Source organism: Symphalangus syndactylus, chromosome 8 (genome assembly GCF_028878055.3).
Source record: "Symphalangus syndactylus isolate Jambi chromosome 8, NHGRI_mSymSyn1-v2.1_pri, whole genome shotgun sequence".
NCBI classification, from domain to species: Eukaryota; Metazoa; Chordata; class Mammalia; order Primates; family Hylobatidae; genus Symphalangus; species Symphalangus syndactylus.
In genome coordinates this window covers 73,080,050-73,105,702 of record NC_072430.2, presented here as the reverse complement: position 1 = coordinate 73,105,702, position 25,653 = coordinate 73,080,050, and the positions used below count along the sequence as shown (strand labels likewise).

General features: G+C 38.6%; 1 protein-coding gene across 1 annotated transcript in view; it reads left to right on the top strand.

Moving 5' to 3' along the window:
• The window catches only part of LRP2 (LDL receptor related protein 2), a 227,289-nt gene that overhangs the window by 118,183 nt on the left and 83,453 nt on the right, over window positions 1-25,653 (top strand). Inside the window, exons 31-38 of the mRNA XM_055289622.1 lie at window positions 577-705; window positions 5,768-5,934; window positions 6,900-7,043; window positions 13,430-13,539; window positions 17,575-17,752; window positions 20,108-20,321; window positions 21,768-22,007; window positions 24,334-24,522. Of these exons, the coding sequence (XP_055145597.1) occupies window positions 577-705; window positions 5,768-5,934; window positions 6,900-7,043; window positions 13,430-13,539; window positions 17,575-17,752; window positions 20,108-20,321; window positions 21,768-22,007; window positions 24,334-24,522 (1,371 nt within the window). The remainder of the gene's footprint in view (window positions 1-576; window positions 706-5,767; window positions 5,935-6,899; window positions 7,044-13,429; window positions 13,540-17,574; window positions 17,753-20,107; window positions 20,322-21,767; window positions 22,008-24,333; window positions 24,523-25,653) is intronic.

Below are 25,653 nucleotides of genomic sequence, written 5' to 3'. Positions count from 1 at the left end.
ATTAATAACATGGTATGTGTAATAAGAATATATAGGATCTAGGGAACATCCTGTGTGTGGGGACCACACAGAATCCTGATTTTCAAGGTGCGGAGACACACAGAGATATCATCAATAGAAAAATAAAAGATTATTGTCTAACCAAAATCTGGAAAACTTTAGGTAAACTACAAGGTCACACATCAAACACAGAACTTTTTTTTTTTTTTTTAATGCAAAAAGATCTCTTTCAGGTCAGGCAAGGAGACAGATTATTTGGCATCATATTTCCATTACAAGTTCCAGATTACTCAGTGGCTGTTTGTTCATAATCCAGTTATAGACTGGATTGATCTGTAACCTTGAGTCATTCTCCTCTCTCGTGTCTCTTATGAATTCTAAGTTGAAAGCCTAATGCTAGGGAAGTTGAGTGTGAGTAGTTCAGTGAAAACAAAACAAAAGAAAACAACAGGGGTAACAACGTACTTAAGCCCCCGAGTACTGGGGCCTCTGGAAGGACACTAAGAGCATGACTCTGTTGTGATTTTAATGTAGAGGTTTTCCACTTACTGGTGCTTTCTTCTCTTTCTCACGCAGCTGTGAATCCATGTGCCTTTTCCCGCTGCAGCCATCTCTGCCTGCTTTCCTCACAGGGGCCTCATTTTTACTCCTGTGTTTGTCCTTCAGGATGGAGTCTGTCTCCTGATCTCCTGAATTGCTTGAGAGGTATAGTATGCTCCTTGTGTGTGCTCTGAAGATGGAGCTGGTCATAGTTTGTGCCAAGCAGTGGAAACTCTAAACCCAATTGTGACTGGACATGTGCTGTGTCCTTTGATTCCTCAGGTGTCTGCAGAATGATGTGTGTTGTATGGGGTGACGTCACTGTGTGCCTTAATTGTAATATAGTTTCTGTATATGGAACTAATATTATCTGTGCATGTAATTGAATGATCCGTAACCTCATATTTTCTCTCCCCTCGGTACAGTTAGACTTCTCTGACAAGCTGTTTGTGTACAGCTTCATTTTTCATGTCCATTATCTCTTTCTCCCTCTTTTCTTTTTTTTTCTGAGACAGGGTATTGCTCTGATGCCCAGACTGTAGTGCAATGGCGTAATCATAGCTCACTGTAGCCTCCACTTTCCAGGCCCAGGTGATTCTCCCACCTCAGCCTCCTGAGTAGATGAGACTATAGGTGCATGCCACCACACCTGGCTAATTTTTGTATTTTTTGTAGAGACCAGGTTTTTCCATGTTGCCCAGGCTGGTCTCCAAGCTCTGCCCTCAGGCCGGTCTCCAAGTTCTGCCCTCAGGCCATCCCCTTGCCTTAGCCTCCCAAAGTGCTGGGATTACAGACGTGAACCACTGCACCTGCCTCCATTGTCTCATTTTTATTCTTATAACCAATAGTTAATGAGTGTTCTAGCCTGGGTCTTCTGACTCCAATTTCAGTACTGTTACTATTACCATCTGATACTTTAAGAAGGAGAATTGTGTCTGTATGAGATATTACAAGTGACTATTTGAGCCATTTAATATTTATCTCATCCTAGAGATATTTTATTGGGTCGATTGAAGAGTGTGTGGAGGCTTATACCAAGTACTTAAGGGAGTAAGAAAAGAAGGAAAAGTTGCAGCCAGTTCACAAAAGAGATTTATTCTGGAGTGTGTACTTGTATATAATACGCTTAAAAATATAATTCCTTATTGCTTAAAAATCTAAGAAGTTACTCTAAACCCAAATTCCCTTTCATTTCTCAGTGAAGAGAAGTGAATGAATATATTTTGATACTGATGAAAATTGTTGTAGACAAGTTCAACTTAAATGTTTAATGATCACATATTCCTAAATTAAGAGATAATATAGTCCTAATCTAGAAGGAAATTTAGTCCTAATCTAGAATGGAAAATATATACTGAATTCAGGAAACTTTTAATGTTTAGATATTATGCAGATGTAGGCTTACTGAAAGTCAAATTCCATCAGCATGTAATATTGTGCAATGATACTTTCATGATGAAAGATTTTAATTACTGGTAATTCTCACAGAGGGACTGGCATTTGCCATTTTTCCTCAGAGACTTATTATGTACCTAATCCTGGTTGACATTGTTTAATTTAGTGTGTCCCTAGAGTCTTTCAGGAGAAGATTAAACTGGGCTGTAGACATTTCGGATACAAAGCATTCTTTCAGCACACAAAGATTGTTGAATTGCACATTGGGGGGTTGGTGTAATCAATATTACTCTCTGATGATGATTGATAAGTGTTAATTTTAAATAGTGCCTTTTGTTGTTTCACAAATAATTCCACTAGTGGTTTTCTCATGGGTTGACTTTACTGAAGTGGAACTTTTTTAGTATTTCCCAGTAGATTTCAGAGCACCAGCTGAGTAACTGATTGCCAATATATGTTAACTGAAAAAAGGTTGCCACATTTTTTTTTCCCAACAAGAAGTTTAGAAAACTTGTTAACATTTATAGGTGGAAACATTTTACTTGATTTGATTGTTGAATAGCTTTTAAACTAGTGTTTACTAAGTGGCTGGAATATATGTAGAAGTGCTTCTGTGATGCTGTTAAGTAAAAGAAGCAGATATTGCACAATATTGACCTTGTAAAAACATGCATTAAAAAAGTCTGGAAGCAAAAACACACAAGTGCCAATAGTAGTTACAATTGGATAGGGGAATTATGAGATGGTTCTATTTATTTCTAATTTTATGTTATAATAAGTGCTTTCTCTGTATGAAACTTCTTTAATTCTTTAGAAAATATATTCCCCACAATGCCAAAAGCAAATAAACAAACAAAACTCAAGCCAAACATCACCTCAGCACCCCTAAAATTACTCCAAATACAAATAGACTTCTGACTCAGTCTCAGGGGCACAAGGCACTTGCTTCAGTGATTTTGTGCAAGATAAGAGAACACTCCTTGTCCTTGCTCCAGGGAAGGCTGCAGTGCTGATAAGCTTGTGCAGGGTATGACTTAAGGAGGACCTAGGTTTGGGGGTCATATATATTGTCATTCAATTACAACATTGAACTCTCATTTCTGACTATAGTGTCTTCATGACTCTGCTGACACTAACGTTAATGGGATTATGACGTGGAAAATAGAAATGAAGAGATGATCTTTAACTTCAAAAGACAGAGACACACTGACCTACTTAACTGTCACCACCTCCTGAGCTCCTTTCCATCCAACCCTAGATGCTTCTGTGCCTACCCCTTCATGCCATTGTCATAATTAATTGTAAGGGCTCATATACTTGGTCTTGCCCTCTAGATGCTACGTTCCTTGAGGATAAAGTCTCTACCTGGTCTGTAGATGTATGCTTATTGCCTGTGGCACTTCGTGGTACATGGTGGCACTCAGTAAATGTTGAGTGAATGACAAGCTCTCCAATATCCATTTTTGTTACTTCCTCAGTCCTCTGATTTTTACTCGTTTGCTCCTTAGATATGTGTGCAGTGTTGTGAAGTCACTTCTTTTTGCTTTCCCATATAGCACTTTTCAGGCACCTGCCTGTGCCACCTGTTGTCTTGCTGGCCACTTCCTTTCTATTACTCCCCTGGCATCATCCCCCACCATGACGCTCACAGTTTCAGCCAGCGCAGCATTACAGGAGATCTTGTTCTCTGGTCCATTGCCTGCAAATGTTCATTGGTGGTAAACGTTCTCAGTACATCAGCAGTTATCAGATAAAGGGCTTGAGACATGATCCCCAGGAAGGAGTAGAAGCAGGTGGTGCTTAAGGGAAGAGCACCATGGAAGAGTTAAGAAGGTCCATGCATAATGGATAAAATATGCAAAGTTTTTAGGCCCTAAACAATGCTTTGGTTGAGAATTATTCCAATTAAGCAAAGGAGGATGACCCATTCAAAAGGGCAGCATCAGATTTTGAGTGAGTAAAAATTTAAAGTCCCCCGTAAAACTGGGACAGATAGTTTCTACTGAGCCAGTGAACATTAATAACAGATAACCAATAAATAATTAAATATCATCTCAGTATAATTTCTTGGTACAGCTGAAACTCATAATCTAGCTTTTTTTTTTTAAACTATTGCAGTTAAACCAAATGAAATGAGTGGTAATTTGATACTCAATAAATAGTACCTGGCCTGCAGTATTTGCAGTGTAGTGATGAAAAACGTAGATTTTGGAGTCCAGGAGGCCTGGTTGTGTGACCTCTTTTAAATTGCTTGATTTCTTTGTGTCTTATTTGCAGACTGAGGGAGGACCTATCTAACAAACAAGATTAGGAAACTTGAGGGAGATAAATTAAGGGAAATATTTACCTGATGCATGCAGTATGGCGCATGTTCTCAATCAATAAGAGGCAATTTTTATTGCAATTGCAGCTGTTCAGAAGAGAGGCAATGTGGAGCAGCTGAGAGAGGAAGGGCTTGGAAGTGAATGGGCCAGGGTCCGTCTCCTATTACTGTTTCCGGCAGAAGTCACAGAGCTCCTGCAAATCTCGTTTGCTCCAGCTGAAAGCAACTTTGCAGGCTTGTTGTCGAAGACCCTACATTGTAGTACTTGAAAAATGTAAAGCATTAATAGTTGCAAAATTTACATGAGACTAAATTTAAATTTGTCCTAGGTTAATAAAGACTGGGTTATTTCTCAGTAATAGAAATGACAGGAACAAGGAAAAGCTAATGAGATGTGAAAATAAGTAAAGAAAAAATGACCAAGTCATCCTGCTGAGATGGAAAGCTTCCTGGATTATAAAAATAATGAAAACATTTTTAGCTTATGAAAGTTGTGTAATGATTAATCATTTCATACTTTGTCTTAATATGTGATATATCTTATACATATATCTTAACTCAAAACTTAGATTCAAAAGTTTTCCTTTTCTCAGAGAGGAATTTTAAAACCCCACTCTTGATGGGGATCAGGATAAAGATTAAATTATTTTTGAAAAAGGAACTTTTATTATCTATTAAGGAAATAAGTGAACTGATAGTTTAAGATATTATGGGAATGTTTAAATTACAATGTGTAGACAGTTTTGAGAACTTTGGAAGATACTATTTACTTATTCACTTATACATTCATCCATTAATGCAGTCATGTGGTCATCCATTTAGTTAGCAAACATTTATTAGGCAACTATTTTATGCCAGGCTCTGAGTACCAGGCTCTGGGACACAATAATCAGCAAATCAGACACAGTCATTGACCTTTGGGAGTTAAAATCTTATAGGGAAGAGAGACACTAGTCAAGTAACAACTGACGGGATTATACGTTGGATTTATTTATTAGTTAAAGTCTCAATAAATACGAGGCAGCACTTTTTAGTGTTGTTTTATTTTCGAAACATTCTTAAAACTAGTAAGCTGCCTTTCACAAGAATAGTCTAAATGATTTTTTTCACTTTTTTTTTTTTCAAAACTCAACTCTCCTTTCCCTGAGATCAGTGTTAGTGAGGTTTGTCTGTGTGTAGAAGCAGAAGAACTTCCTGTCTGTGAGGTTTAGCAAACATGGGTGGTTTATCAGTGTAAGTAAGGACTTAATGAAGAGTAAGATAAATACCAACCTGCCTTGAAAAAGTCCAGACAGCGTTGTATGTGGGGTTGGAGGTCTTGTGGTCCAGCAGCCCACTGAAACCCTGAGAAAGGCCCATGCTTGTCTGATGAAGTACATTATATTTATTGCTGCAATGCTGCAATGTCATTTTAGCCTATACCATGGTAACAGGCTACTGCCTTCCATTACTCTAAATGTCTGGGAATAGTGGGATATGATTTTGACTGATATTCTTCTATTTTCACAGATGATCAACCTTTCTTAATAACTGTAAGGCAACATATAATTTTTGGAATCTCCCTTAATCCTGATGTGAGGAGCAATGATGCTATGGTCCCCATAGCAGGGATACAGAATGGTTTAGATGTTGAATTTGATGATGCTGAGCAATACATCTATTGGGTTGAAAATCCAGTAAGTTTTGAATAACGTTCAAAGTATATAATTTATTCTTGAAGAGCCTGCCTGCACTGATGTTTTCTTATAAGCAAACTTTTGTCATGTGGGTAAAAGGGAAACAATGTGGAAATAAATTTATCCCTAAGTTTTTTGATTCAATGAGGGGTATAAATGTGAGCTTGGCCTGGAGCAAAAATCATAACACTCTTTAGCTTTAGAATAAGAAACAAATTTAAGCTATTGTGTATTATTTACTCATTCAGCAAGTATTTTCTAGAAGTGCCTATGATTTGCCCTGCACTGAATTACCTGCTTCTAACCACAGAATACATGCCAAGAAGCAGCAGTCACAATGCTTGCCCCTAGAGGAGTCTTAAGCTAGTAGAAAATATTCGACGAATATAAAAATGATCAAAACTCAAGACAAAAGTAGTAGTTCCCTAAGGGAATGTAGTGAAAGCATTTGACGTGGTGCTGGGGCCTTCCTTTAGAATCCTTTAGAATCTTTGCCTCTAGAGTAAGAATGAACACTTCTTCAGTTCTCTTCCTCGTAGGTCATTTTCTTCAGCCTTCAGGGAAAAAACCTGTAAGAATAGGGAAAGGGCAAGGAGACTATAAAGGAGGAAGAGAAGAAAGATCTTTGTGTTTGTTTGTTACCCATATACAAAATATACTCCTGGCCTTCTGATCCACATCTGTAACTTGGGTTTTTCTTATGACTCATATGCTTGTGGTAGTTAAGAACTATATCTGTAGCCAGTACTGGAGATAGCCTGAATGGTAAGCCTCGTGTATTCCTGTGACACACTGAAAAATCGTTTGAAGCCTACCCAATGGTGCTGAACCTTTGTTTGCCTTTCCTCTGAGTGTACGGAGTGTTCAAGAAATACAGCAGCTCGCGGTAGCCACGGTGAAGAAAGGGTTCTTATGCAGGAGCTGTGGCCTTGGAACCACTCACCTCTCCTTGTCTTTCTTTCCAGGGTGAAATTCACAGAGTGAAGACAGATGGCACCAACAGGACAGTATTTGCTTCTATATCTATGGTGGGGCCTTCTATGAACCTGGCCTTAGATTGGATTTCAAGAAACCTTTATTCTACCAATCCTAGAACTCAGTCAATTGAGGTAATGATTCCATAATACTACTTACACAAACATTGGATTTAGACTGATGTAAACTCTAGTCTCAAGAATAGATCTCGTGTGGATTTTGGAATCATTTTTAAGCAAAAAGAAAAAGGGAAAAGATATTAGTGTTAACTATCAAAGTCTCTGAAGTGAAAGAGGAAAACCACCTTAAAAAATTCTTTTTTTTTTTTTTTTTTTTTTTAGACAAAGTCTCACTCTGTCACCCAGGCTGGAGTGCAGTGGCAAGACCTTGGCTCACTGCAACCTCTGGCTTCCGGGTTCAAGCAATTCTCCTGTCTCAGCCACCCAAGTAGCTGGGATTACAGGCGTGCACCACCATGCCTGGTTAATTTTTTGTATTTTTAGTAGAGACGGGGTTTCAGCATGTTGGTCAGGCTGGTCTTGAACACCTGACCTCAAGTGATCCACCTGCCTCAAACTCCCAAAGTGTTGGGATTATAGGCGTGAGCCACCATGCCTGGCTGGCAAAAATAAATTATTTGAACTTTCTATTGCTCTATTTTGTTTCCTCCTAATTATCAATACTACCTTGTTGCTATAAAAGTATTTTAGGTAATTTACAAAATAATATATAAGAAGATAAATAAACGTTTCATAAGGAATTCAACATAAAGGGAAGATTATGGTAAGCAGGGAATCTTTAGTATGTTTCCTCATCTAATCTTCAATGCTATTTCAGTTCTCAACCAAATTTATAGTTTGCCTCTGTTCTTAGATGGAAATCTTTCTATGGCTCCAGTACAGTTTTTCTAACAGCAAAACAGAAAGTAGAAACTTGATTCTAATTCCTTTGATACTCTCTTCTTCAAGATAAGTGTTCTTTTTACTCTAATTCCCAGAAGAAATTCTAGATGAGGCACAGGTATGAAATCACATGAAGTAAGTCAGAGGTAACTTGACTAGTGTTGGTTTGCTCCACTCTGAGAGAAGGGTCAAACATGGAAGGGATTATTAATTCATAATAATTTTGAAAGTGAAACTTTCTTCTCCAAAGCAAGGAGAAGGTTTTGGAGGGGGATAGTTAGCAGAGCCCTGACAATCCACTGCTGTAGGTGGGCACCAGCTGGCAAGACGGTTTTTCTTTGGAGCATTCAGAAAGATACTGAAGATGAGCAAGGTGCACAGCAGCCTGGTGGCTAATTTAGAGCACCTATCTATACTAAAAAGCACTCTCTGTAGACTAAGAACACAGCCTACGTAGAGTTCGGTACTATCTGAGGTTTCACGCATCCATTGGTGATCTTGGAATGTATCCCCCATGGATGAGTGCAGACGACTGTTTTTATTTCTGCCAAATGAAGAAATAGGGAAAAGGTGTCTCAGGCAGAGAAAAGAGCTCCCACTGAAACAGTGCTTGAGTTTACAAAGATCTTTCACTAGCATCTAATTTAATCCTCGCAACATTCCTGAGGGCAGGCAGGTCTGGTAGCCATTTGTGATGAGAGGGAAATTTGCGGTGTGCACAAATATCTCAAGCCAGGTAGAATCATCAGGTATTAACATGAAGGGCCCCTTGGAGGCTCCTCTGGTTCAAGCTCTTTTTTTATTTTATTTTTACATCAGAAATCAAGGCCCACAGAAGCTAAGAATTTGTCTTAAATGGTCAGCTTTGCTGCTCTAATTTCTGAGCAGTATTCTCTCTTTGCACTTTTATAAACTACAACTCTGGCAATCCAGACTGGTTTAACCCTCTTTGACAGTGGCAGAAAATATTTTTCATGATTTCAACTAAAACTATCATCCTCCCATTAAACATAGGCAACATCTACTGCCTAAGACCCTTACTACCAAACTCATATCTCTCTAGAGTCCACCCAGTGCAAAGCTGTCTTAATTCCAAATGGCAATTAATATGCTCTTATTTTATCTGTTGGTCTCTTGGTCAGTAAATGGGGTTCTTTTCTTTTAAACTTATAGCTTTCCAAAAGCAGGGAACATGTCTTTCCCATTAGTGTTAGGTACAATACAGTAGCAGCCAGTTGGAGAATAACTGAGCATGCATGTGTGTATGGACTGGTAAGTCCACTTTAGCCACATGAACCAAAAGTTTCTAATTATGCCCCAATGCAGTGTGATACAGAGGAAAGATATTTTGATTTGAAGTCCAAAGACCTGGCTTTGAGTCTGGGTTTCTTGCTCATTTTATTCATTCATTTAATGAGCACTAGGAAATGCTTTCTATGGATCAGTTGGTCCTGGATATTCTAAGATGAATAAACTTTTTTTTTCTGTCTTTAAGTAGCTCACATATCTGTGAGACAGATACATAAACAAATACCTGTGCTCCAGTGTCGTAAGTGTGATAAGGCCAGTGAATATAAAGTGCTAGTGATTGGAGGCAGAGGTACAAGTGAGGAGAGAAAGCCTGCAGACTTCCCATTCATAGTTACTTGTGAGCTGAGTCTTGAAAGATGACTAATACATCCTTCCTTATCCGAGGGTTTTACTTTCTGAGGTTTCAGTTACCTGCAGTGGCCTGAGAATAGGTGAGTACAGCACAATAAGATATTTAAAAACAGAGAGAGAGAGACCACATTCACATAATTGTTATTATAGTATGTTGTTATAATTGTTCTATTTTTGGATTATTGTTAATCTCTTACCGTGTCTAATTTATAAATTAAACTTTATCATAGGTGTGTATGTGTAGGAAAAAACATAGTATATATAGAGTTCAGTACTCTCTGAGGTTTCAGGCATCCGGGTGATCTTGGAATGTGTCCCCCATGGATGAAGGGGGACGACTGTTTTTATTTCTGCCAAATGAAGACGTAGGGAAAAGGTGTCCCAGGCAGAGAAAAACAGTTGAATAAAGACCCTGAAACATGGAAATGCATTTTGTGACTGGGGACAGCACTACATTTTCTCCACTCATGAGCTATTTGACCTTGGACAAATTACTTAACTTCTCTGAGCCTCTGTTTTCTCGTCTGTACAGTGGAGTTTATGGCTGAGTAAGTAAAAGTACTTCATAACACTGAGGTATCCTGTAAATACAGAGCGCTGTTTCCCTCAAATGATCAATATTTTTAGAAGATCCATAAAAGACCTATGAGGATAATGATCCAAGGGCAAATTGCCCTTTTAATGATTTTACTGGTGTTTCCCCTTAGGTCATTTAAATTGTAAGTAAGTCTTCCAAGTGATTGTTGGATTAATTAAGAAAATAGGTCCACTTTGTTTAGAGCTGAGTTCAATTCCTGGATATCCTTGTTAACTTTCTGTCTCAATGATCTGTCTAATGTTGACAGTGGGGTGTTAAAATCCCCCATTATTATTGTGTGGGAGTTTAAGTCCCTTTGTAGGTCACTGAGGACTTGCTTTATGAATCTGGGTGCTCCTGTGTTGGGTGCATATATATTTAGGATAGTTAGCTCTTCTTGTTGAATTGATCCCTTTACCATTATGTATGCAAGGACTTCATGTCTAAAACACCAAAAGCAATGGCAACAAAAGTCAAAATTGACAAATGGGATCTCATTAAACTAAAGAGCTTCTGCACAGCAAAAGAAACTACCATCAGAGTGAACAGGCAACCTACAGAATGGGAGAAAATTTTTGCAACCTACTCATCTGACAAAGGGCTAATATCCAGAATCTACAATGAACTCAAACAAATTTACAAGAAAAAAACAAACAACCCCATCAAAAAGTGGGCAAAGGACATGAACAGACACTTCTCAAAAGAAGACATTTATGCAGGCAAAAAACACATGAAGAAATGCTCATCATCACTGGCCATCAGAGAAATGCAAATCAAAACCACAGTGAGATACCATCTCACACCAGTTAGAATGGCCATCATTAAAAAATCAGGAAACAACAGGTGCTGGAGAGGATGTGGAGAAATAGGAACACTTTTACACTGCTGGTGGGACTGTAAACTAGTTCAACCATTGTGGAAGTCAGTGTGGCGATTCCTCAGGGATCTAGAACTAGAAATACCATTTGACCCAGCCATCCCATTACTGGGTATATACCCAAAGGTCTATAAATCATGCTGCTATAAAGACACATGCACACGTATGTTTATTGCGGCACTATTCACAATAGCAAAGAGTTGGAACCAACCCAAATGTCCAACAACAATAGACTGGATTAAGAAAATGTGGCACATACACACCATGGAATACTATGCAGCCATAAAAAATGATGAGTTCGTGTCCTTTGTAGGGACATGGATGAAACTGGAAAACATTATTCTCAGTAAACTATCGCAAGGACAAAAAACCAAACACCGCATGTTCTCACTCATAGGTGGGAATTGAACAATGAGAACTCATGGACACAGGAAGGGGAACATTACATTCCGGGGACTGTTGTGGGGTGGGAGGAGGGGGGAGGGACAGCATTAGGAGATATACCTAATGCTAAATGACGAGTTAATGGGTGCAGGAAATCAACATGGCACATGGATACATATGTAACAAACCTGCACATTGTGCACATGTACCCTAAAACCTAAAGTATAATAAATAAATAAAAAAAATAAAAAAAAAAGAAAAAAAGAAAATAGGAATCGTATTCACTTTGTTTTTTGTTTTTTTTTTTTTTTTTTTGTGACGGAGTCTCGCTGTCGCCCAGGCTGGAGTGCAGTGGCGCGATCTCGGCTTACTGCAGTCTCCGCCCCCGGGGTTCACGCCATTCTCCTGCCTCAGCTCCTGAGTAGCTGAGACTACAGGCACCTGCCACCTCGCCCGGCTAATTTTTTGTATTTTTAGTAGAGACGGGGTTTCACTGTGTTAGCCAGGATGGTCTCGATCTCCTGACCTCATGATCCGGCCGCCTCGGCCTCCCAAAGTGCTGGGATTACAGGCGTGAGCCACCGCGCCCGGCCCCACTTTCTGTTTACCTGTATAATATTCCTTCCTGCCTAAGAGTAGTTCGTGTTTAATTCCAACTTGAAAATAAGAGAAACATTGAAGAAACTGTTATCCACTAGGGGTAGCTGTGTGCCCATCCACTGAAAGAAATTTTATAGCTGAATTGTGAAGCCTACAGAATGGCCGTGTGAGAGAGAGCTCTATATATTCCAGAAAACAAAAAAACGAACTTTGAACCAAAGAGATCCTTAGTTTTAGGAAAAGGAGAGAGACTGTAGCAGAAAGAGGCAAACTGAGAAAAGAAAAATTACCTTAGTCCAAGCAGGAGGAAAGATACCAGACAATAGAGAGAGAAAAAAATTTAGGGAAAAGAATGAGGGAAAGAAGAAGGATATGTGTGTGTGTGTGTGTGTGTGTGCGCGCGCGCGCACACGTGCACACGCATGTATGAGAGACAGAAACACAAATAATCTATTTGTATTGAAAAGCAATTTTATAGAAAAACCTTAATGCAAAAATCAACAGACATTTTCTAATTTCTTACTAATTGTCTCTTAGACTGTCTAAGGTATGTATTAAAATAGCTTCATTGCTGTAAGAAACTTCCTTCTAGTCCAATAAACCATATTTCTATGTGCTGTATCAGGGCCCTGTTAACACTGTGATTATAACAGTAATAATCACAAACAGCCTTGGGAAAGCCACTAAAATCTCTCTAGGCCTCTTTTTCTTCATCTGTATTGAGAAAAATAATGGGATCTACCTCACAGAATTGTTTGTGAGGATCAAATACAATAATGCTTGCTCTAATACTTCATACATAGTAAGTGACCAATAGATGGACCAATTAAACAATAGGAGTTTATTGAACACAGTTGTGCTGGGTGCTGTGCTAAGTGCTGTACCTATATTATCTCTTAGTCCTGTAAGGTCTATGCAGACCTTCCATATTTGACTGATAAAGTTCAGAGAGGTGAATTTACTTGCCTCAGGTTGTACAGTCAGGACCTGGCAGGGGCAGAGATTTCAGCTCATGTGTTTCTGTTTAAGTTGTTGACTTGGAACAGAATTCACTGTGCCTCTGAGTAAATTTGGGCTATTTTGATCAACTGTGTTGGCAGTAACTGGCCACCGAGTGCCTTGGCGGGGTGCAGGAAAGCTGTGGCGTTCTCATTTGTCTTCCAGAGATTTCTCTTAGCTTTCCTGAAGGATTTTTGCAGTTTCTTCAGGCAGTGGCTCTGTATGTTTTCCCAACTGAATCTTCCTTTTATCCATAAAAATGTTCCCTCCTGAAATTTTAGGTGAGTTGGAAGTAGGAACTTGGGAGGTGATTTTGCTTCTCTTACTCCCATTTTCTATTGAGCTAATTTCCTCATTTCCCTGAAGTGCAATATAGATGATCTGAATCTCATGCAAACCTTCTCTCATCTATCCCTAATCGTGCTTTGGAATTTGTTTTGTATATAAGTTCTCCTTCATCTCAGTTTCCTTTGGTTCCCCTTATGAAACTCAGTTCTAATAAGTGATTTTATGCTATAGGTTTTGACACTCCACGGAGATATCAGATACAGAAAAACATTGATTGCCAATGATGGGACAGCCCTTGGAGTTGGCTTTCCAATTGGCATAACTGTTGATCCTTCTCGTGGGTGAGTATTCATAAATGACACGTGTCTTCCATGCAGCATTGTTCTTGTTAATGTCAGGGTCTGACAAAATGGAAGATTTCAAATTTAGGACGTCTTCTGATTTCATATGTCAACATTTGAAAAATAATAGATCTCAGTGAGAAAGAGAAATAGCTCTGACCTATATTTAATGTGCAGGATACTGTTTGTATTTTGTTCTATGGTCTTCAAATGAACAGCACTGGATTTAAAATTAATTCCAAACAAGCAAGAATTTTAGGAATTTTTAAATAGCATTATAAGAATTGATAATATATTCTGACTTTGAAAGGACACAGAAAGCTCTAAGGGGTTATGTAACATTTGCAATAGACCTTGAAGGATGAGAAGCCTTCTAGTAGGTGGAGAATGGGTTGCAACCAGGCAGTGATTCTTGAGGCCAAGGGAGCCGTGAAGGCACAGAAGTATGGTGGCAATAGCAGGATTGTGGGAAGAGCCGGAACCAGAGGCTTAGAGTAGGGTGCTGTTGACCACATGGGAGATACAACAGATAAGGTCATTTGGGGACAAATCATGGAGGGCCTTTAATATCATGCTAAGGAGTTGAACTTTATTCTTTTAGTAATAAGGAGCAAGTAGGGATTTTTTTAAAAAAATTTCAACTTTTATTTTAGATATAGGGGGCACATGTGCAGGTTTGTTACATGGGTATATTGTACCCAGATAGTGAGCATAGTACCCAATAGTTAATTTTTCAACCCATGAGCTCCTCCCTTCCTCCCCTCTCTAGTAGTCCACAGTGTCTGTTGTCCCCATGTTTATGTCTCTGTGTGCTCAATGTTTAGCTCCCACTTATAAGTGCGAACATGTGGTATTTGGTTTTCTCTTCCCAGCAAGGAATTTTGAGGAAGGGAGTGATAGAACCAAATTTGTGTTTGAGAAAAATTGGTCAGGATTGATGTGGAGAGAGGCCAGGGCCAGGGAGACCAGTTGGGAGAAAATGGTCTTAATGGATGTAGGCTGGAGTCCTCTGGTCTGTTTGATTGGCTATTTCATTCTATTGATCTACTATACCATATTATAAACCAGAATAACAAATTGTAAAATATGAGCATTGATTTTTTTTTTTAAAAGAGATTGTTGCATCATTCCAAGTGGATTTTGGCTTAATGTTTGAAAGTTATCAGATTCCTAGGCCTAGAAGGGCACTGAAGAAATAATTTGTATTAGCTCTCTGTTTCAAATAAGGATGACATGGAAACCAAATCCAATTCTTAAAGGGCACAAGAAGCAAACATTCTCTTCTGTGCCTGCTGGCTTGTACTAGTTTTCAGTTGTTCTTTCTAGAAGAAGGAACGTCTTAGGTTCGAAATTCTACTTTTGAAACTCGGGCTCGCTCATTACTTTTTTTTTTCATTTATCAGACATTTCTGCATTGTGTACCTTTGTTGGGTGGTGTGTTAGTTAAGATAGCTAACTGTTGAAGCAAATAAGCTCCAAAATATGTAATGGCTCAAAGAAAATATAAATTTATTTGTCTTTTATATGGGCAATGGGGTTTGGGCAGAAGATGGGAGGAAGCTCTACTTTACATAGTCATTTGGGACCCAGGCTGATGGATGCTTTGCCATCTTCAGTAGGAGGCTTCCTAGGTCATTCTGAGTATCAAGATCTTTTGAGCAGTAAAGGAAAGAACATTCAGAAATTTGCTGGGAGGTTTTTATGAGCCAGGCCTACAAGTAGTGCACACCACTTGTGCTCACACTCCTTAAGCTAGAATTGGGTCACATGGCCACAGCTAACTGCACGGAAGGACATGCAGTCCACCTATTTACCCAGAGAGAAGAGGAAGACATTAATTTTGGCAAGTGGAGGCAGTCTCTTTCATGGGGCCATGGTGGGGAGTTCAGAGGGTGGTTACAAAGATTGAAGACCTAATTTGCCACCTTTGCAACCTTAAGGATTTATGGCTTAGTAAGGAGGATAAGGCTTGTGTATAAATAACAATAACCCAGGTTCATATATGATTAAGAGCCATAAGAGAGGCTAAAAAAATTGGGATGATAGCGCTATAAAGAGGCGACCTTTCAGCTTGGTGGAAGAGATATCATTTGGACTGGATCTTAAAGCATACCTAGAATTTAAAAGCAGAGCTGGCTTTTAAGCTCTATCAGGCGATATGAAGGATGGAAGGTCAAGAGCAAAGGGACAGAAAATTGAGGGTTTGTTCAAGTGACTAAGAGCAACCCAGTTGGGTTGGGAGACAATTAGAAGAGCTTAGAATTTTGTCAGAGGACATAGAAGGAGAAACAAGACAGAGACTTGAGGATCTAATGTCTTGGATTCTCAGTGAAGAGAAAGTCTTGATAAAGTTGTGATAAATGTCATTGAACCAGTTGTTGCAGAAAAATATCTTTGTGGATGATCACTAATAAAGAGCTGAGGCAATTACAGGGTCTCTGGTGATATTCGAGAGAGGATATTGAATAGAGATAGTAGAAGTTAAAAGAATGGAAGGAGGATGAGGAAATTTGAATACTCTTTTAAGAATTTTGTATTGGAAAGTTAGAGAAAGATAAACTTGTAGGTCAAAATGTAACAGGAAAATGTCTTTCAGAATAGACAAACCTGAGCGTATTCTTTAGCAGCAGATGAAAGATCAATGATGAAGAAGTAATTGATTGAGAGTGAAAGTTATGGGGAAGGAATTAGAAATTTATGAAAAACAGGAATGACTTGAAATAGTCAATATGGGGAACATGATATAAAGTCTGCTAGGGATGAGAATCCTCAGCTTATATTAGGGAACTTAGATTTTTAGTGAATTCAGAATTCACGAAAGTTTTGTGTTATGTCCAGGAAACTCTTGGTAGCCTGAAATGGGAGAGGAGAAAGAAAAAAAAGGGCAGAAACCCAGGGTTGGAGATCAGCTTAGGCACAATGGGAGCCCAAAAGAATAAATAAGAATATTGTTGAAATGGTTACATGTGATGTCCAGGTGTAGAGGGACTGGAGGGTTGGGAGCTCAGGCAGGGCTTAAGGGCAAAGAACAAGTTTAATAGGAAAAGTTAAAGCAAGGAAGAAATGAGAGTTTTTGGTTGAAGCAGAGCATTTCAGAGTTTGAGAACTTAGGGGCGGAGAAGTTTAGAGTTGAAGATGAAATTCAAAGGACAGGTGTATTGATTTGGTGGTGGAAGAGGTAGGTGAATAAAGACTACTTAAATGAAGGGGTTTGAGGACTTTTCAGAAAAGAGTGTAGGAGGATTGTCTATTGAAGATATAGAAGGAGGTGCAATCAAAAGGAATTAAAAGCTGGATTCAAGTCTAGAAGTTACATCTTCAGTGGAGATGGAAAACAGCCCTTCATATATTTTAATACATTTTCATATATCATGGATTTGGCAATGCTATGTGGTGATTATGGTTCATGTGTACATGATCGCTGTGAAATAGAAAGAAAAAAGAAGTCTTCCTTACTACGTAACAGCATGATAACGAGATTCCACTCTCACAGAGAAGTGTTACTCATTATTTCTCCTATTTTCTGTGTCAGTTTTCAAAACTCTTTGCATTTTTCATCACAGGAATCAGGTTAGGTAATTAAGTAGCTGGTCTTGTGGTAGATGGTGATTTGGAGAAGAACTGAATGAGGCCTGATAAGTGATCAGGGAGTGTACTTGGCAGCTTTTTATATTAGCTTTGGCCTTCACTATGTACTGAAGATGGAGGGATTATTGATGTAGGTTTCTTCCTTGTCATAAGCTTCCCACACATCTGACCATGCTAAAGGTTCAGCTGCCAGTGGGAAACCCTAGCTTCTTATTCCAGACACCATTTTAAATGGACTCTACTCCAATTATAGCCGGGAAATATACCGACATTGGTAGAACACTGGTGAGGTACCCCTCCACATTGTATGCAACGAGATACTGATTGTCAGCCTTCGCCCACTGTATTGTGAGCATCTTGAGGACAAGTAATACACATTGTCATTTATGTCACTGACTCAAATCCACCTTCTGCTTTGTTACATGCTGGTGTTTTTCATGGTTGTAGGAAGCTGTACTGGTCAGACCAAGGAACTGACAGTGGGGTTCCTGCCAAGATCGCCAGTGCTAACATGGATGGCACATCTGTGAAAACTCTCTTCACTGGGAACCTCGAACACCTGGAGTGTGTCACCCTTGACATCGAAGAGCAGAAACTCTACTGGGCAGTCACTGGAAGAGGAGTGGTATGAGCACCCTTTCAATCTTTTGGTCTTTATGCTGAGCTGGTGTAGCTGATGCTGAGTGTTCTGAGCTGTCAGGCAGTGGTTCTTGAACAATCTTATTTGTTACCTTGTACCAGTGTTTCACTGCCGTTTCTCCCAATAACTTCTCTCACTTGCACATACCTCGCCCCTAGCTGAAGTCCAGTTCTTTATAGTATGTGCATAGTTCCCTACAGGGTAATGTTTATTAATTTTCCCACCAACGTTTGTTTTTCTTCAGGATAAATTAATTCCATTTGTCATTTCTTACTTGTCCTTTCAGAGCCATTTCTTTCATGGTTTAGTGATTTCAGTGTTTTTCTTTGAAAGTACTCTGGGTTCTCCAATTATAGAGAATATATATATACCTATATATATATATAGATATATATATAAAATATAGAATATGTATCTATACTATAGTATATAGAATCTATATAGATTCTATATATGATCTATATAGATATAGAATATATATCTATTATAGAACATAGAATATATATTTATAGAATACAGAATATATATCTATTGTATATAGAATATGGAATTTATATATCTATATAGGATATAGGTATATTCTATGTATCTACCTATGTGTGTGTGTATGTATGTATGTATCTATTTATTTATGTAGCAAGGTTCTGAACTCAGCATCCCCTTATAGCTACACATTCTTCTCTAATATTCTAACATGATTAATGCACATGTGAAACTTTCTTTAGTGGTAATTTTCAACTCCAAGGTTGGGTTCATTATATTCTACAATAAGAAACAGAAACTATAAAGTCTCGTTCACTCATTGAAATAGTATTTGACCTTCACTGAGCTGGGGCTAGGCACATAGACAGTGCTCAGTAATAATTATTGATGAAACATTGCTTTGGGTGCTGAATTGAATATATGCTAGTCCCTTCCTTGCTTTTTAACAGTAGTTATTTCAGATCCTTGACATTGATGCTTTTCATAATATTGTGAAGTAGGTTTGGCTTTCAGTTCATTGTTTGTTCAACAAGTACTAACTTCACTCCGAATATGGACCTATAATGGTGGTAAGCTTCGGAGATTAAAAAGAAGTGATGATGTGTGAAAACACCTTGCAGAGTTGGGTTCATGTGTTCAATGATGAGGAAGCTCTTGTTATGTGGTATGGTTTCTGTACACACATCTGACAGGACACAGCTTCTAAATCTGCGAGCTTGTTAGTGGTGTGACTCTCCAACCTTTCTCCTAGTGTAGTTCCCTTATTTCTCCTTCACTCTCCTGGTTTAATATCACCAAATCCTGCAATCCATCCTCAGCCTGTCACTCATGCCCAGATCTGTTCTGCCACCTCTACCGTTCTGAGCAACCTCTCTCTGGCCTTGACTAGGCGTGGCCTTCAGTGGTGAAGCCTGTTTTCGTGTTGGAGACATGTTTTCTTCATAAAGCCACAGTCAGCAAGTTGGATCATGGCTCAGCTTGGAGCTTTGCCCCGAGGAGTAGCTCCCAACACTTCCGTGAGGTTGCTCAGCTAATCTGGTCCTGGTCTCCACTCCCTCTGCAGCTCTCCTCCAAGCTCATGTTCCTTATGTTCTAAATTCTAGAACTTCGATCAGTTTCTAGGGCATAACCACTCTTATAACTGCTGGGCTCCCTTGTCAGCTGTGGCAGTAAAGCCACACTGTGTCTCTCGCTAATACCCAGCCCAGATCCTGGCACAGAGCAGGCACTTGAGGCAGGTTTTTGGAGTGAAATTAAACCAGCTACATCTACATTTCATTTTTTTTCCAGAAGAAGCTGACTACTTGTCATTTTCCCTTAGGGACTTTATTCTTGTGGTTCTTTTCCAGTTTACCAAAGCTGTTTTGATTAAAGCTTGTTATCTGTTCCAATATAATGGCACCATTTTTGGCCCCGTCCTGTCTTGCTGTCCCCTGTGGTTGTTTGGGGGCATATTTCCAATCTCTGTTACAGAAATTGTCAGTGAAGGTGTTAAACTCAGGGTGAGTCAGCTCCTGTGCAATGGCCCACACTTAGATGTTTGAGTACATCCTTGACCAGAATATCACATGCAGGGACTAGAGGTTTAGCTCCCTTTTCTTCACTGTGCCACCTGAAAAGGTTGACTGACTCATGTGAGCTCTGTCTTCATTATCAGTGAAATGGACAGTGACATTTTCCTGACCTGCTGCTTGGTGTAGTTGTGATGATCAAATCAGAAAATAGATGTGAAAAATCTCTGTAAGGGATAGAGGGCTGTATAAATGTGAGACATTATAATTAGGAAAATATTAATGTTTAAATGTTCAAAATTTTCACTACGAATCCATGAAACTAATGAAAATTCTGATCCTTTAGATTGAAAGAGGAAACGTGGATGGAACAGATCGAATGATCCTGGTACACCAGCTTTCTCACCCCTGGGGAATTGCAGTCTATGATTCTTTCCTTTATTATACTGATGAACAGTATGAGGTCATTGAAAGAGTTGACAAGGCCACTGGGGCCAACAAAATAGTCTTGAGAGATAATGTTCCAAATCTGAGGGGTCTTCAAGTTTATCACAGACGCAGTAAGTATTTGTCACTGAAATACATTCGTGGGTGTATAATGCATATTCACACATAGCTTACATTTGTAAGCACAGACCCTCACACAGTTTCATGTACATACACGTGCATACAAATTGAAATTACCCAAAATATTTAAAAAATGATAATGAAGTCTTAAGCATGATTAAGTGCCAAGGGCTGATTTGGCATCTGAAAGGCCAGATTGACTTCAGAGTAAGTTTATTCCCCTTCTCTTCCCATTACTTTCAATTCCTTACTTTGCTTTTGCTTCATAGAACTCCCTGTTTTCTCTTGTTTGTGTTACTTATTAGAATATAACCTCCATACGGGCAGGCATTTTGTCTGTCTTGTTTACTGCTCAATACTCAGTGATTAGAATAGTGCCTGGCACATAGAAGGTGCTCAGGGCATATGAGTTGGATGCCTGCTGGGAAAGTGCTAATGGGATGGAATTTTTAGTCTTAAAAGGAATACTTTTGGATGTTGCCTATTTCAACATTTTTTTTCAAAGATAATCTAATTTCTGATTTACCCCTTTAAATCAGCGTTATGATACAGGTATTATTTTTTGATGTATTTTATAGCTTTCGTCTTCAGCCAAAGATGATCAAACAATTAGTTTCCTGTCCTATAACCTAAGTTTGTCACTAGGTATTTTTTTTTTAACTGCATGTGAAAGAAACACATGCAATAGAAATTAATTTTTTATTCCTGTAAAGAATATTCTCTTTTTTTTATTTTTCCATGGGTTTTTGGGGAACAGGTGGTGTTTGGTTACATGAGTAAGTCCTTTAGTGGTGATTTGTGAGATTTTGGTGCACCCATCACCCGAGCCGTATACACTGCACCCTATTTGTAGTCTTTTATCCCTTGCCCCCTCCCACACTTCCCCCAAGTCCCCAAAGTCCATTGTATCATTCTTAGGCCTTTGTGTCCTCATACCTTAGCTCCCACATACCAGTGAGAACACACGATGTTTGGTTTTCCATTTCTGAGTTACTTCACTTTGAATAATAGTCTCCAGTTTCATCCAAGTCACTGCGAATGCCATTAATTCAAGGATTATTCTTTAAATCTTATATATTTAAAAAAATCACATTATTAATCATGTAACTGAACATATTATTTTAAGTGCCAGTTCATAGGCAAATTATGAACAGATTTATATACTGACCTCCCTAATCCTCGCATGATTTGTAGAAGAAAACAATTGAAACCCCGTTCTCTAACTATTATACAATAGTTGGGTTACTGGTTTCATACCTTTAGGTGTTATTGTATAAGCTCTAGTCTCTCCAATGTTGTTTTTAGATTGTTAACTCAGCTACTATATGTTGGTTATTAATTTTTAGAATGAATTATTTGGTGACCCAATTAAATAAATTTGAGATGGGGTGACGAGTAGCTAGGATCAAAAGTTACAAATGGATTTTGTTTTCATTTAGATGCTGCCGAATCCTCAAATGGCTGTAGCAACAACATGAATGCCTGTCAGCAGATTTGCCTGCCTGTACCAGGAGGATTGTTTTCCTGTGCCTGTGCCACTGGATTTAAACTCAATCCTGATAATCGGTCCTGCTCTCCATATAACTCTTTCATTGTTGTTTCAATGCTGTCTGCAATCAGAGGCTTTAGCTTGGAATTGTCAGATCATTCAGAAACCATGGTGCCAGTGGCAGGCCAAGGTATGCCAACTCCATTGTAAGTAAGGTTTGACTTCATCTGGCACCAGGTTGACATCCCTGGTGCCATGAAAACATTTCTTCATGTTTGGATTCAGCGCATAATGAAGCTTTCCTTTCCCTTTAAATCAACTGGCACAGCCTAAAGTGTTTTTCAAACTTTACTGTGTCTCAGAATCATCTGGAGGGCTCACGCCAACACAACTCCAGGCCTCGTCCCCAGATTTTTCTGATTTTGTAGTCTAGGGTAGGGCCAGAGAATCTGCACTCCTTCTAAGCTCCCAGGGCATGCTGATGGTGCTGGCCCATGGACCACGCTAAGAACCACAGGCCTAGAGCAATATAGAATGTAGGATGGGTTTGCAAGAAGTACTACAGAGTTGGTGTTCCGAAGAACCGTGCCCTATTTCTGACTATTAATGGAGATTTACGGTAGAAGGTATACTACTATTTAATATGGTAATGAAATAGTCCACAAATATGATTTATTAACATATATTTGGTGAATTGAAGCAAAAGAGTTCACAGTATTAGTCCCTCTTTAGTAATCATATTTTTGCAGGACTTTGTGCTTACATACTGTGAATGTATAAAATGATCACTTGCTTCCTAGATGAACCAAGGTTTTTAGGTATACCTTAGTACAAGAGGAACTAAGAGTTTTCTAACATCGCTAGGAGAATGTCACAGGCTAAAGATAGAAATAGAGGGTAGAAAGGAAGGAAAAAAGGATGAAGTGAATGAAGGGGTGGTAGAGATGATCAGAAAATACAGAAATGCACCTGGAGAAAGGAATCAGAGAGCTTCCGGTCCCACACGTCCTCCTGCCTGATGGTCATGTTCACGTGGACTCATTACTCATCTTTGTTTTTCCATATCTAAAAAGTTACGGATCTAAGTTATCATCTTGTACAGATATGACAAATTCAGTAGTTTTTTCTCCCAGCTTTTCATTAAAAAAATGCTCAAACACAGAAACGTTGAAAGATTTAGCGAATATCCTTATACCCTTTACCAAGATTTAACAGTTGTTAACATTTCATCACATTTGAGCTCTCAATTTGTATGTGTGTGTGTGTGTAAATGCATATGCATTCACATTCATTTTTTATGAACCTTTTGAAAATAAATTTTAATACCATACCACTTTACCCCTACATATGTTAGCAAACAGTTTCAAAGGGCATTATTAAATATTCATAATCGTATTTCTCCAGTTGGCCTCACAACATTTTATATATAGCTGTTTTGTTCCATCCAAGATCTAATCAAGATTCATGCATTGCACTGGGAATATCTCATTAGTTTCTTCCAATTTGGAGTAGTTGCCTCTAGCTTTTTGCTATGACATTGATGTTTTAAAGAGGCAGACCTCTTGTCTTTGAGAATCCTACACTGAGGATTTGTCCGAATATTTAGTCTGTCTTTCCTTTTTTACCCTGCAGTTCTCATAAAATGGAAGTTAGGTCTAATTGCTTGATTAGATCAAGGTTAAATACATATAGCAAGAATACTTTATAGGTTATGCTATGTTAGTTGATACAGAATCTTATTAGGAAGAACGTAATGTCAGCTTGTTCTGCTCTTAGTGGCATTTGAGTTTGATCACTTTGTTGAGGTGGTCACTGCTACATTGCTGCTTTTTAAAGGTGTATTTTTTTCCTTCTTAATTTGGGTGGAATCTACGCAGTCACACTTAGGCTCTGTGAATGTCTTGGCTCCCAAGCACCTTTTACCCATGGGTTTTGGCAGCCATTGATGATCCTTGTTTGAAATGATTATTTAATTGAGGATTGCAAAATGGTGATTTTCTTATTCTAGCATTCCCTTTACATTTGTTAGATAATATTTTTCTATAAAGGAAAGCTCTTCGTGTCTCCCCAGTTTATCTTTTAAAAAATTTATTATTATTATGGGGTCAAATTTTTATTTTTTAAATTCAGTGTATTACAATCAATTACTGTAATCCTTCTTTTGATGTTCTAGTGGATCCATTGTGGCCAGGGAGAACCTCTTCAAGTGGCGACCTGTATATTTCTGTGTACGCCTTGTTTCTTGGTACAATAAGATATTTCACGCTCACTTCGTACCTTCCCTGCCTAAACCTATAATCAGCATTTCTCCCGGGAGCCAGAGCTACTTATTGTGGGAAAGAGTAGAAACCAAGATGTGGGTCTGCTCACTGCAACTGGGAAAAAAGGGTTTCATTTTGTAATGGGGAGATGCTCAGAGCAGGGGGTTGGGAATGAGGGTTTGAGAGGAAGGGCAGACATTTAAAAGTTCTAGTTTCAGTGACAGCATTGTTTAATGATCTTTTCTTAACTTCCAGGACGAAATGCACTGCATGTGGATGTGGATGTGTCCTCTGGCTTTATTTATTGGTGTGATTTTAGCAGCTCGGTGGCATCTGATAATGCGATCCGTAGAATTAAACCAGATGGATCTTCTTTGACGAACATTGTTACACATGGAATAGGAGAAAATGGAGTCCGGGGTATTGCAGTGGATTGGGTAGCAGGTATGTAAGCTGTATGGTGATTTTAATGTGTTTGCATCTCTGTCATCTTATTTTATGCTAGAAAGTTTAGCCTAACTCCATATGCTACAGGTTTGTTTTTCTAGACAATTATTAAGAACATTTAAGATACATTGAATCTAGATTAAGCTATGTGTCTATTTGATAAATGATATGATGTTTCAGTTTACAGATGTATACCAAATTAATCATTATCATTTTCTTCTGTTATTAACATAATCTGAAGACAAAAATGGCTAAAATATTAAATTATGTGGATTTGGTTTTTTTACACTTAGATTTGCACCTGATTTCTGCATTAAAAATTTTCTGAATTTTCAAGAGAAAGGGATATAAAAATATAAACTATGGAACAGCATTCATTTACTTGGAAGCTGAGCAATTTTAGTTGCCAAATTCTTAATTGCTCCCTTTTATGCATATATAAAAATCACTTAGATCATGAGATATTTTATCAGTAATTTTTTAAAATGCCTGGTCTAGTATTACATTAACTTAGTTGTATTTATTCATGCACATAAGCTTGAATAACCACTCATTTTTATCACTCATTTGAGTAAAAATACCACTCAATTAGTGGTATTATATGTTTTGGAATATAATCCAATTCTACATAAAATCAGTATCATTGGATCAAGCTTGGTGAGTAGGCATCACTTAGAAATATTAGCATGTAGGCAGGGCACGGTGGCTCATGCCTGTGATCCCAGCACTTTAGGAGGCTGAGGCAGGTGGATCACCTGAGGTCAAGTGTTCAAGACCAGCCTGACCAACATGGTGAAACCCCATCTCTACTAAAAACACAAAAATTAGCCAGGCATGGTGGCTCACGCCTGTAATCCCAGCTACTCAGGAGGCTGAGGCAGGAGAATCGCTTGAACCCGGGAGGTGGAGGTTGCAGTGGGCCGAGATTATGCCACTGCCATCCAGCCTGGATTACAGAGTGAGACTCTGTCTCAAATTAAAAAAAAAAAAAAAAAAGGAAATATTAGCATGTATTATGAAAATCTAAGTACTATAATAAGAGTTTATTGCAAAAAGTAAATATGGTAGTATGGTTAAATAAAGCTTTAATTGGGTTCCTAACTCCCGTTCCTGATTAGAAATTACTAT